General features: G+C 25.2%; 1 protein-coding gene across 1 annotated transcript; it reads right to left on the bottom strand.

Moving 5' to 3' along the window:
* Positions 1-5,362: 5,362 nt before the first annotated feature.
* Positions 5,363-15,650, bottom strand: LOC145832048 (26S proteasome non-ATPase regulatory subunit 14-like). The gene is made up of 2 exons (XM_082939413.1): positions 15,266-15,650; positions 5,363-6,024 (listed from the first exon to the last, which is right to left on the bottom strand). The coding sequence occupies exons 1-2, from the start codon at positions 15,606-15,608 to the stop codon at positions 5,441-5,443; spliced, it is 927 nt and encodes a 308-aa protein (XP_082795539.1). The 5' UTR covers positions 15,609-15,650; the 3' UTR covers positions 5,363-5,440.
* Between the last annotated feature and the right edge of the window lie 220 nt (positions 15,651-15,870).

The raw sequence follows: 15,870 nt of genomic DNA, 5'->3' as shown, positions 1-15,870 counted from the left end.
GTAAATAAAACTCTAAAGTTTTTTTTAAAAACCATATTAGTAGTTTTAAATAACGCATAAGTCTAATGATATTAATCTTCATTTTTGAATACTTGCTTGAAAAGTGCCTGCTAAATTTTCTATATTTCTAGACGGTTTGAAGATAAAGTTTTCAAAAACACTTCTCACATCTTAAAAATTACAATTTACAAAGCTTAATTAAAAGTGTTTTAAAGTTAACCGAAGCATAAAGTTACCTTGCTCAACAAAAGTTATAATATTATATTGAACGATAAATTAAAAATAAATTCAACTCCAGGTTTTTACTAGTATATACCTTAAAGTATAAAAACAAATTATACAGTAATCTTCCTTTATTGTACTTTGTTGTTTTTCTTTCCATTAAAAACCCAGTTGAAGTGTGTTGATTTGTTAACACACAGAAACATATGTTGGTACAATAAAGGAAGACTACTGTATAATTTGTTTTCATTTATATTCCAGTGAACTAGTTTCACTAGGATCTTTTTTTAGCAAACGATTAAATGTATACCTTAAAGTATATAAATATTTGAAAACCAAGTTTTAACACTTAATTTACCGTTTCTTATGACGTTCCTTTTGCGATTGTTATCATAATCAAACAAGGTTTTCTGAAACAAGACGGCATTAGACATGCACTAATATTTTTCAGTTTTAAAAACTTATTTTGAGATTTTGATTTTTCAAAGTTATAGTATCTTAATATACTTTACCACTAAATATAAGCGAATTTATTTTTAGTTTTTTATGTAATACTTTCTTATAAAGACAAGTTTTTAATTCCAAAAACAAACATTTTCAAAAAAATCTTATTTGTTAACACATACTAACACTAAAAAATCTAAAGAGCGAGTAGACTATTTATATTTAATGATTATATCTCAAGTAAGCATAAGTGAGTAATAAAGCTAAAAGTTTTTATAAATTAATGAATTCTAAAAAAAGCTTGTTATGTTTTTCAAAAAATGTTTGCAGCAATATACCAAGCTACGTGCCTGTTGCCATCTTTAAAGTCTTGTTAATCTGAAGTACTATTTTATCTGCATTCGAAGGTTCTCAAAACCTTTAATCTTTTAATACATATAACCTTAATTTTAAATTAACTATTTTCTGACTAGTTTATCATAGTCTTGTAATCACTTATTAATCTATTATAACTTTTGTACTTTACTCAAATTTTAACAGATTTAATGTTCAAAAAACTTGCTCAAAAAAGGCGTTTTACTCTTTTACCTTGATTTTTTTTACTAAGATGAGTTTTTTTAATTTTAAAAACAAAGTTAAAAAAAAATTTCTGTTACGCATTAGTTGTAGATAATGACTTTAACTAAATTGATTTTTGTAATGTGCTTATATTTAATACTAAATTTTATAAAATGTTGTAAAATATATTCTATTTATTTTGATAAAAAAATCGATAAGAAATATTTTTACTAAGATCTGGTGCACGAAGAACCTTTCGTTTATCGAGTCGCACACCACGGGTACCTTTTAAAGTCTTGTCCAGGACTAAAAAGCTAATTTGTAAAAAATTACTACAAAGCTATTTTAATATAAAGAATAATATTGTACAAAAAAAATTGATAAGTTGCATATTTTTGAATAATCATAAATAAAACTAAAACAAAAAAAAAATAGGTGAAAGTTTTTTTAAAGCCTCCTAACAGTAGATAGTAAACAATGAAAAGAGGTTGTCGAAAAAGTAAAACGAATATCTCTTAAAAGAGAATCACAATATTTATTAACTTTATGTTTGTTTACTAAACATATCTGTTCTTACAAAAAACATGTAGCTTTATGTTTGAAAAAATAAACTATAGCTTATAAAAACCTAGCTAACATTTAGGTTGTTGACATGCAGTATCTATACACCATGCTTATTTTTAGTCAATGAAAGCTCTTAAAAAACAGTTATATTAATCAGCCCGTCAGTACAAAATGGGTTACTGTAATTGTTTTTGTATAATTCAAACAAACGTTAAAAAATTCTTAATGCTAGCTAGAACATACACCAAATTTCTTTTTTATACTTTTAAAACTTTAAAAATATTGTAGTTTAAATTTATATATTATGATTTAGTATAAAAACGAAACAAATACCTTACGATTTATTCAAACCTATTTCGTACTTCAATTTATAAATTTTATGGTGTTCTGTTATCGCTGAAAAAATGTTTAACTAAAAATTCTAATCAAAAAGAAAAAAACTCGTAACGTATTTGGTAGGCATAGTAAAAACCTAATGTTGAAATCATGTCAAAGAAATAATTATAGCGTATAAAAAATTTGCTAGCTTCACTATCTTAATTTTAGAACGTGCTTTATGCACAATTTTTGACTTACAGTTAGCTTGTAAAAACTTGTTTTGTTAAGACTACAACAATCATAACTTTTTTTTTTTCATCTAAAGAACTGACTTCTTATTTGATATTTTTTGGTTTTAATATTGATACTTTTAGAACTAGGCTTAAATTTATTGATTTGATCTGTTTTTAGAATATAAGCCATTAGTGACTATCTTATTATTAGTTTTATTATATTTTCATCTTTACTATAACTGTAAATATTTTTGCTAACAGTTCAATTATATATACTAACACCAAAAATACCTTACTTTCAGATTTCCTTTTGTTATATTAAAATAAAATTATAATAAAACTTGAACATAAAATTTATTCATACATCTAAAACATATTTTCATTGTAACCCTATTGACTATTCTTTAAGGATAATTAACAGAAAAATTTTATTGAATAACTTTACAAGCTCTTTTTTTTCTTAAACAGTATAGTAGGTATTTATTAACATACGTATTTAGTCATTACACATTCAAATATATTGAAAAACAAATATCTATTTGAAACAAATAAAGGGCCTAAAAATATAATTGTAAGTAGGTTTTTTTGTAATGAAATATCATTAAACAAATATATTTTAATTTAAGAACAAAAATAATGTTTTGCTCATTAATAAAGATTAATAAGACCCTCAGCTACAATAAAGTGTTGTATATTACGTTGAAGTAATCTGTTTAAAAAGCATACCTATTTTTTCACTTTAGTTTAAACTAGTACTTCATCTGCATCATGAATTGATGGGTTTTTTTAACATCAATTTGTTCTAGACAGTTACTAGATTATGTCGTTCTAAATATTAGCTTGTAATATTTTAAACAATAAACTGTACTTTTCTAAGTAAACTACATTGAGTTTTACTATTATTCAGTGCACACTGTGCAAGCTTACACAACTATGCACTGCACAGTAGGCTGAAAAGACGAGTTAAGCGGACATTGACGTTTTCAGTAACTGGGAAATCAAGTGTTATAAATAGTTGGATATAAGTAAGTTTCTTGTTTTCAAAACTGTTTTTTTTTTCTTTAAGTATTTCAGAAGTTATGTAAGTTTAATTCCAAATAGATTTTGCCTTTTTCTGTTTAAAATTTACTCAAATTTGTTTTAACTCACTGAAATACATGGCTAAAAACCTTTAAAAAATAGTTTTATCTCCTTTTTAAAAATATTTTTATTGCTTTTCTATTATAAGCTCTCTAGCCTGGGAATAAAAAAAAAAAAAACTTCTTTTAGGTTTTTGAGTCACATGTATACTCTTAAGCTACCCTAAAACACCCCTGAGCATACTTTGTAAACTAATTGCTTTTTTTACTCGATCGTGAAATTTTAATTAAAAAAAGTTTATTACGATCCATTGCTAAATTAAATAACAAAGTTAGCATTTTGACAACTCTGCCTCTGAAATTTTGAGAAAAAAAATTAAGCAAAAAGACTACTCAATTATTTTGAGATTTCAAACATCTTATGTCATTTTACCGTGCGAAGTATCCCATATCAGATAAAAAAGGTAAACATATTATATATAATCAAGTATTTTAGGTTTTACAGTTAGGCTGCTGCAAGAATAAATTTCCGCGTAAAATTAAGAATTAATTCAGATAAGATTTAAACAGAAACCTTACAAAAACTGGCCGAATTTAAACTTACACAGCTTCTGAATTACTTGAAGCAGAAAAAAAGAAACAAGCTTTGAAAAGAAAAAAAAGAAGTTCAAATCAAAAAGATTACTACCCTAAGTTAAGGTTTTAAAACCAAATATTTTGAGCGTTTTTTTATCGTTCAATAAACTATGGTAATATTCTGGGAACGGGTCAAAATTGCACGAAGACAATTTTGCCCCAAGGGTCATTTTTACACTAGAGTAAATAAAGACAGAAAAAATATATACAAAAAAATAAATTAATAAAAAACGAAAAAAAGTTACTGACCAAGGGTGAGGGTTAACAGTGATAGTAATAATAAAAATATAACTAATAAAAACTATTATTTTAAAAAAATGAATATCTAAAAATAAATTAATTAAACAGAAAAAAAAATCTACCGACCGAGGATAAGGGGTAACAGTGATAGTAAAGTTAATAAAAAATTAAAAGATTATAATAAAAGTAAATTCAACTCGTACAAAAATGTCTCCGTGCAAAAGTTTCTTTGTGAAATTTAGTGCCCTCGTGCAAGTTTGACAGCTACCCTAGTATACAAAAAAGTCATTTACCGCTTACGGTACGACTGTGTAGTTACTGTACAATAGAGACATTGATTAAATACGGACTAAATTTCGAAAATGAGTGAAACAAAAAATTATTTGATATTTTTTTTAAGAAATTAATTTAATGAGTTACAAGCTTGACTTAAGTATGGACAATTCAAAAATAACACAGTTAATTATTTTAAAAATTTGCAATTACGAAGTAAAAAGATTAGATCGTCAATTTAATAAAGTAAGTACAAACTATCATTTGATCAGAAAAAAGAGTAAATTAGTGTTAAAACTTAAGGTACTCATTTCACGGGAGCTACGCAATTTTAGCAAGGTATGATAAAACATTGTAGATAACAGTATATTGTAAATAAATAGTTTACTATTAGTTTTATTTGTTCATACTTAATTTTAAACTCTAAATTTTTTTATTTATCTTATATTCTAAATCCACTTGTCTTTAAAGTACTTACATTTTATCAAAAATCTGAAGAACTGAATTAATAGTTTACCGTAAAGAATCGACATTAATTTTCGATGAATTAAGTAATTTGGAAAGTTGTAGTTTATTTATAAAACAAACAATTATTATACTCACCTTCGTTGTAAATTAATCACAATTTGTTACTTACGTAATTTACAGTTCACATTACAAGTTAAAATATAAAAACAAATCCGTAAATTAAATCTTTATTTATTACAAACAAAAACTTTAACTATAACAAAAATACAAAACTAAAGTAACATTTGAAATTATTACTTATGGTACAGAAATTAATACTCCAAAAGCTAGCAAGGTATTTTTAATTAATATTTTTATAACGACATAGACAGACTCTCAAAAAAGTAACGAAAAAACAAAATGGAGCTATTGAAAAACAACAGAACTGATCATTGCACCCAAGCTTTGCGAAATATTTGAACCCATTAACTGATCAACCTTTTCTTCCAGATGACGTTTCGGGTCCTGTTTTCCAACATTTTTTATTTTTAGCTGAGTTTTGGTCATCATTTTTTCATCCTCTAACGATTTTTTATAATTTTTAGCAAGGATTAACATGTCTTTAACTAATTTTTCATTTGATTCACAGTGTTTTGAGTAGTTGTCAAGTTTTAAATTATCAATCCAACTCTTCTTATGAAGGTTAAGTAACATTTTTTGTTCTAGTTTATTTTTACGATGGTTGATTGCTATTGAATAATAATGTCGATTCAATCCATGAATAAGGGCTTGAATTGAAGGTTTTTGAAGATGCCCTAAATTTGATGTTGTTTGTCTAGGTTCTTGTCCTAAAACCATCATATTTGGATTAATTAAACGAAAAGCATCTATGACAACTTTTCCTTTAACACTTTGAATTGGATCAATGACAACAGCAACAGCACGATCAGATAATGCTTCAAAACTCTGCTGGGTATTGATATCTACTCCAGATAACCAGCAACCGAAACCTGTATAAATTTTACGTACAAATTATGATAAAATTTCAACTCTAATTTAAGTATGGGATTTTATTAACCATAATAGTATAAAATGTTTACATGACAATGTAAATTCCAACAATTCAAATTACTAAAAAAATATTTAAGGGGCCACAACTCAGAAATTACTATTTTTTTTTTTAAATATAAAATACTTATGTATGTCTGATTAATAAGATTATGTAAAAAAATATAAATAAATAAAAATAATTAAAAAAGAAGTTTTAAAAATACTAAAAATTGCTTTATTTTAAAGCGTATATAAAGCATATCTCCAAAAATGTTAAGATTTTACAAAAACAAAAGAGTTTGTAGGTATTAATTAGAGCTACATACGCTTTTTTTTTAAATATATTTTTCTTTTTTAATTGCAACCTTTTAAAACATTTTTAAGTATTTGAATTGTCAAAATTTAAACTTGATTAGTCGTACACCTGTATAATATATTAACAATGTAATTCGTAAATATATGACTATTTTTGTACAACTAGATGTTATGCTATTGGCATTTTCTCCTTTTCGAGAGAGCATTTTTGTATAAATACGCAACGCTACGCTTTTAGTTTTAGCTTGCGTAGCAGTTAACTTTAAGTCATTGTGGCTTTTCGCTGCACTTAGTTTATGAATGGTTTCAATCTTGTTTATCGAATTTAGTTCGCTTTTAGATCGTTTTATGAGTTAGTTTAAACGAACACTTAGTTTTCAGCTTCTTTGGTTCATGTACTTTTGGTTTTGTCTTTTAAAAAAATTGATAATTCGATTTATTTGCTTTATGTTGAATAGTATTTAATCACCTTTTTGTTTCGCAATTTCATTGAAAATACATTCATTACCACAGACTCGAATTACGGTTAACATTAATATAAGTATTTTATTTATTAAACCTTTAGTAAATAGTAAGTAAGTCATATTAGTTTATTTATCAACTTTAGTTTACTCGTTATCTTGGGGACATCTATTATACAAGTTAAAGCGCACGTTGCGTTATAAACCAGGCCCCTAACATTGTATGAGTAGAACATCCCGTTAGCGATTTAGAAATGTTCTCTCTTTTAAAAGTTTTAAATTATGTTCAAATTGATAATACCACTTTTAATCATATAAATGTATAGAGAACGAGATTTCAACTTAATATTAAATAGATTAACGTCAATTATAAGTCAACTGAATGAAAAAGTCATGAAACTATTTTCGTTTTACTTACAAATTTACAATATCGATTATAACTTTTTGATCAGAAAAACAGTTAACTATAGTTTACTTAAGTATAATTGCACAACTAATGTTTCAATGAACAATGGTCAGAAAGATATTTTAAGTTATTCATATGATGATAAGATTTGTATAACTTTTATAAGATAACAGCTGTTTTGTACTCTAATATTTTATTAGAAACCAATAAAGTATGGTGACCTCTATGATTCTGTAAAACTAACGTACATTAAAAAAAACTATGCAACATTGTTTATTGTATCTATCAGGTATTTCTATAATCGGATAGGTGTTAAATATGCACGAAGGGACACTTTTGCACGAAGGGATATTTTTGCATAAAGACACTATCGCACGGGTTAATTTTTTTCTAGTTTTTATATTTAATTCTTTATACTATCACTGTTACCCCTAACCCTATCCCTTGCTCGGTAAATTAATATTATTTATATTTTTTAATTAATTAATTTTTTTTACTATCACATACCCCTAACCCTTTTCCTTAGTCGGTAATACTTTTTTCTTCTTTTTTGTATGTTTTATTCATCTTTTTTTTTTGTTTAATAATTTTTATTAGTCATTTTTTTATTTTTAAAATCACTGTTACCCCTCACCCATACTCTTAGTCGGTAATTTATTTTTTGTTTTTTTCACTAGTGTATCTTTTTTTTTTTTTTTCATTTATTATTATTTACTCTCGTGCAAAAATATCTTCCTGCATATTTGACACATTACCCTATAATCATATGTTTATAAGTCAAACAACAAATAAAGATTTATCTAAAACAAGCTTTCTAAAAACAAAATTTAGGAATGGCTGTACAGCTTTATAACCTGAACTTACTAATGGTATAAATTATTATCAAGATTTGTCAACAGACTCTGAAAATAAAACAATGTTTCATTCTAGGTTCTCTAGAGATTGTTAGTTGTTAAGAACCTAGAATTAAACATTGTTTTACTAAAAGAATTTGTTTTTTAAATCTTGATAATTTGTCTCCTTATATGTTTATAAGTTGAGAAACTATTATTGTTCAAGTTAGAATTAAATTACAACACTATAGTACAAAATATTATTGTAGTAATTACTAGGGATTAAGTCATAAAACTACAAATCACATTATAACATAACTTTTTCTATAATTATAAAATTTAAATCTAAAAGTTCTTAAATATATTGAGTTCTGTAGCCAAGTTTTAGTTATATAAGATTTAAGATAAAAATCACGTCAAAAAATTAGTTAGATATATTTTACATTAAAAGCTTGATGTGTGTTTTTAAGTATTTGCAGAAACATAAAACTTTAAAGAAATTACAATTAAAAAACTTTTATGAACAATTACTGACAGAAATAAGGTAACACAAAACAAATAAGAAAAGATACAGAAGTTATTGTTTTACTACAAAATTATTAACTGAAATTAAAAAAATTAAATCTATTAAAAAATGGTTTGTTTGAATACTAAATTTCAAAAAGATTTGAACAATAATATCATGATGGTATAGAACATTACAAACGGTTTATTTATATTTGTAATTATACTTATTATTTGTGACTGTTTAAGAAACTGTAAGGTGAAAAAGTAAAGAGGTATAGCTAGAGGTTTATTTGAAGATGAATCATCTATAGCAGGGTTTCCAAAACTCATTTTCATAATCTCCCTTACCACAATTTTTTAATTGATTGCCCTCTTTTACTAATTATCACCAATTTACTGCTTAATTACTCATTTAATTTTTCGATTCTTCACTTATTTTTGCCCAAAATAGCCAAAACCTACTCTAAAGGTGCAATATTTCCCACTTTGCAGGGTTGTCAAAAGTTTTTTGGAATTTTTTTTCCAAGTTTTCTGAATTTCTTCCAGATTTTTAAAGAACAATTTTTTTTTGGACCATTTTAAGAAAAATTTAATTTAAGGTAAACTAATTTCTTGAATATTATTAACAACATTGAAAAACATTGATACATAATTTTAAATGATACAAAAAATGTTCTTTTGACATATTTTTTGTATTTAATCCAAATTTCATTACTGAAAATGTAAAAATAGTTTTAAATTCCAGGTATTTTAGTGATTTCACTAAAATTCCAATGAATTCGTCATCTATAATGTGGGCAGTTGTTTGACAAATCCTGCCTTTTGTTGAGAATTAGCTTTTTGTTTTCTGCTGCAATTTCCAAATTAAACTACTAAAAGATTTTATTTACATCAGTTGAGATGTTTTTGATTTCAAAAACTTAACTTCTTTCTGATTTTGGCCTTTTATCATACATTTAAATAACACCACATGTAATCTGACAAATAAGTACTTGACATTTTATTGATATTCTTAAAAGTGTGTTAATGATCGGCGTACCTATTTATAGACTACCTTTGGTTCATCCCATTTAAATGTTATTGTTAATAGTGCAGGTTTGTCTGTCTTTTAAATTACCCTTAGATCAGTAATTTTACATTTTCCTAGAAAATGTCTTTAATTTACACAAGGCTGCCAATCGTTTTTCCAAAATTTTTTCAGGTTTCTAAAAGTACACATTTTTGGGTCTATTTTTAGTTTAAAGTTTAGTTTAAGGTAAGAAACTGTGTTAGAAAGTATAAAAACATTGAAAATATACTGTAAAGCTACTTTAAATATGTTTTTTAATAAAAAAAAATTTTGATGATGACAAAATATTTTTATTTATATGATAGAATTTTTGAGTCAAATCAAAATTTTACTATTGAACATGTGAAAATTGTTAAAATTTCAGGTTTTTCCATGTTCAGGGTTCGTGCGCGAAATTCCTTTTCATTTAGCCTGACAGAGACCTATTTAGCCTGACATTTTTAAAAGTAGAAAAAATCACCTTTAGAAGGCATTTTGGGTATCGGGGGTCTTAATTAGCAAATTAACGCAATAAAAGTATTCACAAAACTACTTTTGAAGAAAAAAAAAATTAAATGAATTATTTTTCAACATCTATCAATTCCTTACCCAGCAACTTGAATATTTTTAACTGGTCATTGTAATTTTAGCTTCAATGAGTTGTTATTTTTATTAAATGTTGGGGCTTAGTTACATCCACCACTTATCACCCATATACAGGGTTCAGGTCAATTAGTACTTGAATTCGTCAATTATAAGTTACATGACTGGACCAGAAGCTTTTATTAAAACAGAAATGTGAATAAGTCTGTAAACAGGGTTCGTGCGCGAAATTCCTTTTCATTTAGCCTGACAGAGACCAATTTAGCCTGACATTTTTTCAAAGTAGAAAAAATCACCTTCAGAAGGCATTTTGGGTGTCGGAGGGTCTCAATTAGCAAATTAACACAATAAAAGTATTCACAAAACTATTTTTAAAGAAAAAATATATATAAATGAATTATTTTTCAACATCTATCAATCGCTTACCCAGCAACTTGAATATTTTTAACTGGTCATTATAATTTCTGCTTCAATGAATTCATAACTTTATTAAATTTTGGGGCTTAGTTACATCCACCTATTATCACCCATATACATGGTTCGTGTCAATTAGTACTTGAATTCGTCAATTATAAGTTACATGACTGGACCAGAAGCTTTTATTAAAACAGAAATGTGAATAAGTCTGTAAAAGAAAAACAAAATGTAATTAAACACATCTCTCAAAAACTTAATGTTATCATTAAAGCATCTTAATTTTTAAAATAACTAATTAAGCTAATCATGATATTACATAAGTTATTTCAAAGAATCTTTTTAAACGAATACATAAAGATAAGTATTAAACACATGATCTGGACTCTAAAACTTATCTTTTCATTAACAACATAATTTTGAAAACAATAAGTTTATCATATACCTGTTTTTAAAATACATGTTTTTATCACTTAATTTGAACTTTTTAAATAAAAAAACTAAATTTTAAAATAAGCTTCATTTTGCTAAGTAAAATTATCTAAGCGTTATAATAAACGGAAACATTTAAAAAGAGTAAAATAAAAGTTACTATCAACTCATTAACTTGCAAAATATGATTCTACTACTTATGAAACTTATATCTTTAAGCTAAGTTTTAGTCTTGTGAATATCTCTAATAACTTGGAATGAACAGAAAATAAAATATATGAACAAACTGCTAAGAGTATTAATCTAAAAAGTATTTGGTATAAAGCCTTTATATTAGAAATTAAAACAGTTTAACTAACTACGCTCTGAAAAACAAAGCTCATGTAAACAAATTCAGACACACAGCTAAGTTGTTAAACTAAACTGTAATGTTTAAACTGTACTTTTTATGAATTTTTATAATTATGACGTATATAATCTACTAAAAACAAAATAATGAAGATTCTTAAAATTATTTTAGAGATTCAACAAAAGGTTTTAAGCACTTATTTTTACAAATACTGACTGATTTTGTCTTCAATAATTAAATCTTTATTTAGAAATAAATTCAAATCTCAATTTATTCTTAATTAAAAAAATTTCATGCATTTGAACTGACAAAAACTGAGATTCTCAAATTTTTAAACATAAAAACTGATTTAGCCTGACGTTTTTCAACTTTTTTCAAAAAAACTGATTTAGCCTGATTTAGCCTGACTTAGCCTGACGCGCACGAACCCTGTGTAAAAGAAAAACAAAATGTAATTAAACACATCTCTCAAAAACTTTATGTTATCATTAAAGCATCTTAATTTTTAAAATAACTTATTAAAATAATCATGATATTACATAAGTTATTTTTTTAGTCTTGTGAACTTCTATAATAACTTTGAATAAACAGAAAATAAAATATATGAACAAACTGCTAAGAGTATTAATCTAAAAAGTATTTGGTATAAAGCCTTTATATTAGAAATTAAAACAGTTTAACCAACTAAGCTCTGAAAAACAAAGCTCATGTAAACAAAATCAAAAAAAACAGCTAAGTTGTTGAACTAAACTGTAATGTTTAAACTGTACTTTTTTATGAATTTTTATAATTATGACGTATATAATCTACTAAAAACAAAATAATGAAGATTTATAAGATTATTTTAGAGATTCAACAAAAGGTTTTAAGCACTTATTTTTACAAATACTGACTGATTTTGTCTTTAATAACTAAATCTTTATTTAGAAATAAATTCACATCTCAATTTGATCTTAATTAAAAAAATTTCATGCATTTGAACTGACAAAAACTGAGATTCTCAAAGTTTTAAACACAAAAACTGATTTAGCCTGACGTTTTTCAACTTTTTTCAAAAAAACTGATTTAGCCTGACTTAGCCTGACGCGCACGAACCCTGCATGTTGTTTTTGCCTAAATTTTCAAATTCCATGTTTTTCCTGGATTCCAGGTAAAGTGGCAACCCTGTTTACAAGTACTTTTAAAATGACAAGTTATCTTTATTTGAGTATCAAATTACAAGAACTGAATCAGCTAAATAATAGCTAGTTTTAAAGAAAGGTACACCATTATAAACACACTTATAATGTGTAATGTATAAATATTTTATAAATGTGTAATTAATTACTTAGGTAAGGGAAAATCTCAAAATAAAAGAGAGTATAGTTTTTAAAATCAAAGATATATGTAAATAACCCTGTCAAACATGTACTTAGAAAATAGCAGCTATTGCATCAGAAGATAAAAAGCAAACTATGAACATAATAAGGATTTGTCAAATAACTGCCAACATGGTAAATGACTTTTATAAGTAAACTCTAGCTATAACCATTTTCCTTTCACACAAGTTTCATAAATAATCACAAACAATAAGTATAATAGTAAAAAAATTGAAAACATAGATATTTTGTAATTTCTATTAAATCATGGAATCATCTTTCAAATGTAATTGAAATAATTAAATCAAATAAACAAATTTAACATATTCTAATCAAATTTTAACAATTGGTACTAACTTAATCCAAATTACTTTGTTTTGCTTTATTTCATATAACTTTATCATTTTCTTACTTTAGATTTTAATTTTGGTTGCATTTTCGTTTTAATTTAATTTTGTTTGGTTATTTTATTTAGTAACTATTTGTGAAGATTTTTTAGTATAAAAATTATTTTAAAATTAAACAGTTAATTCAAGTTTGTATACAGACTTAAAAATATAAATCAATTGCTTTATGTAAAATATGTCTACCTAGTATTGTGAGTAAATTTGTTAACTTAAAATTTCATGTAAATTAACTTTTGATCAAAAAATTAATTAAATAATAAATTTTGAATATTATAGAACTTAAACATTCGAATACATATTAATTCATACAACTCTAAAAAAATGTCTTATAATATTTGATTTATAGTTTTTTTATTTAGTCCTTAATACCTACTACATTCATAATAATTTACACAGTAGGTTCACTTAATAAAGTTTCAATGTTAGTCTTAAATTAGATCTAATTAATAATTTCTAAATTTATATATCAATTTTAATTAAAATAACTTATTAAAGATATTTTTCGTGTTATTATACTTATAAACTTTTTTTAAAGATTTTTTTACAATTGTTACAGTGCTACTTCCACCAATTTTCAAAGCAAATTTGAGTTTATTGAGTAAAATATTACCAATTTAACAAACACATTTTAAACAAAACTCTTTTAGTTAGTCAATTTTAAAAACATAAAATTAAAAGTTTAATGCACCCATACCATAAGAAATTCAATATAAATACATTTAAAATATTGTCAAGTTGCATAGAAAACTTTAAAACAAAAATATATTAAACAATCTAAACTACAAAAATTAAAAAACACCCGCAACTGCAGAAAACGAATGATGCCCACTAAGTAACAAAGGCTTAGAAAACAACCTCATTTACAAATCAATAGTAAAAAAAATAACACAACAAAACTTTACATAGTCTCCACTAGCTCAACATTTAAAAGCATATACCAAACCATATAACAAGTTTAAATAACAGACTTAAAAGTTATAGCAGAACTGTCAAATTATATTTGGGACTAGAAAGATATAAACAGGGAATATAATTAAAAATGGGAGATACTTTGCATAACAAAACCTTTATTTTATGCAGCTTAAAAAAAACAAAATTGAGAAAATTAAAAAATAACTATTGCTAAACAATAAAAGAAAGACAACAACTCTGCCTACATAATCTTTTTCTTAATTTTAAATCTATACCTTAATTACTTGGATGTTTGCATTTTTAAAAATTTATCTAATCATTTTTTTTAATATATCGTAATAGGTATATTTGTAATTTTTTATATTTTACTCAAAATAAACTTTATTTTAATTGATAACTGATGCGAAAAGAACTGAAACATTTTATAGCAAAATCAAAAAAAAAAGTTGTTTTCTATATAAAATACTTTGTTCTACAACAACAACTTGCAAAGAAACACTATTACAATGCTAAATATAAAAAACTAATACTATATACCTAAAATCATAAAGACAAACTGTTCACAAATTTTACAAGCTTTTTTGTAATGTATATTACTCTTTACAGACTCAGTAGAGCAGTTTATATTTTAAGGGTGGTAAAACGCAGTCAGTATAATAAATTTTACATTAATACTTGTATACAAAAACAGTTGCTTTGATTTCCTGTAAGGATTTGCTTGTTTAGATCTGTAGGATCACTATATCCAAAAAAAGTTTGCATATATTAATTAAACCTACATATGCTTTTTTTAGTAACTTTTTGAGTTGTGGAACTTTGAGGTATTTTTAAGAATTTGAATTATTTGAGTTTGAACTGTAAAAATTTGAATAGTTGTGCACCCAAGAACTATGAATCTCAGTATAACTTATATATTAACATATATTTAAAACTATTTATAAATATTTAAGCTTATCTGTCCCTATAAGTATTGTAATTTGTTAACTATTTGCAAAGATTGAATATGGCTTTAAATATAATAAATTTAAACTAGCATCAATTTATTATTTATTTAATAGAGTCCTATCAATTATTAGGGTAAACTAAATTAGCACACAAAACATATCAACTACTTATTCTACAATAATTATAAACTGAAAATACTGATAACACTTACCAGGATGAGAATGATACCAACCAACAACCATTTCAGGACGACCAGTTTGTTTTAACATGTCAAGCATTTTAGCTTGGAAAACTGGATCAACTGCTTCAACAGAGACACCGGTCCCTGACTGTGGCATAGCAAAAACATCTATTACTCTGACTGTGTAGTCATCTACAAATTCTCCTAACATAAGTCCCATAACTTCCATTGGTACGCCAGCACGGCCATGCTTGAGCATTTTTAACAATGCAAGAGATGAAATATATACATGCTCTGCTGTATCTACAATGGGGGCATCTGCACCACCTTGGCTTCCTAAACTTGCACCTCCTAATCGGAGCAATCTGTCCATATCTTAAAATTTATCAAATGTCTGAAGATTATAAACTTTACTAGTTACTAGTATGAAAAATTATAAAATCTATAAACTTTAGCATATTATAAACATGTTTACTTACAAGGTGATTACTAGTTTTTTAGAAATTTCTTGTCTTCAAGATTTTTATTTCTTCCAGGCTTTCTGATTTTATTACAGGTTTTTTAAATTACAAGATTTTGTTCTTTTAAGTAGATAATTATAACTTAAGAAGAATATACTTAAAAGATACTGCATT

The sequence above is a fragment of the Thalia democratica genome, chromosome 3, assembly GCF_965202585.1.
Source record: "Thalia democratica chromosome 3, ktThaDemo2.hap1.1, whole genome shotgun sequence".
NCBI classification, from domain to species: domain Eukaryota; kingdom Metazoa; phylum Chordata; class Thaliacea; order Salpida; family Salpidae; genus Thalia; species Thalia democratica.
The sequence above is the reverse complement of the archived record's forward strand: the minus strand, read 5'-3'. Positions and strand labels throughout refer to the sequence as shown.

Bases quoted from the DNA above. Each gene is read 5' to 3' on its own strand.
- LOC145832048 (XM_082939413.1), bottom strand. From the start codon at position 15,608: ATGGACAGATTGCTCCGATTAGGAGGTGCAAGTTTAGGAAGCCAAGGT. The intron at 6,025-15,265 runs GTAAGTGTTATC...AAATTTATACAG, and splicing joins TTGGTATCATTCTCATCCTG to GTTTCGGTTGCTGGTTATCT.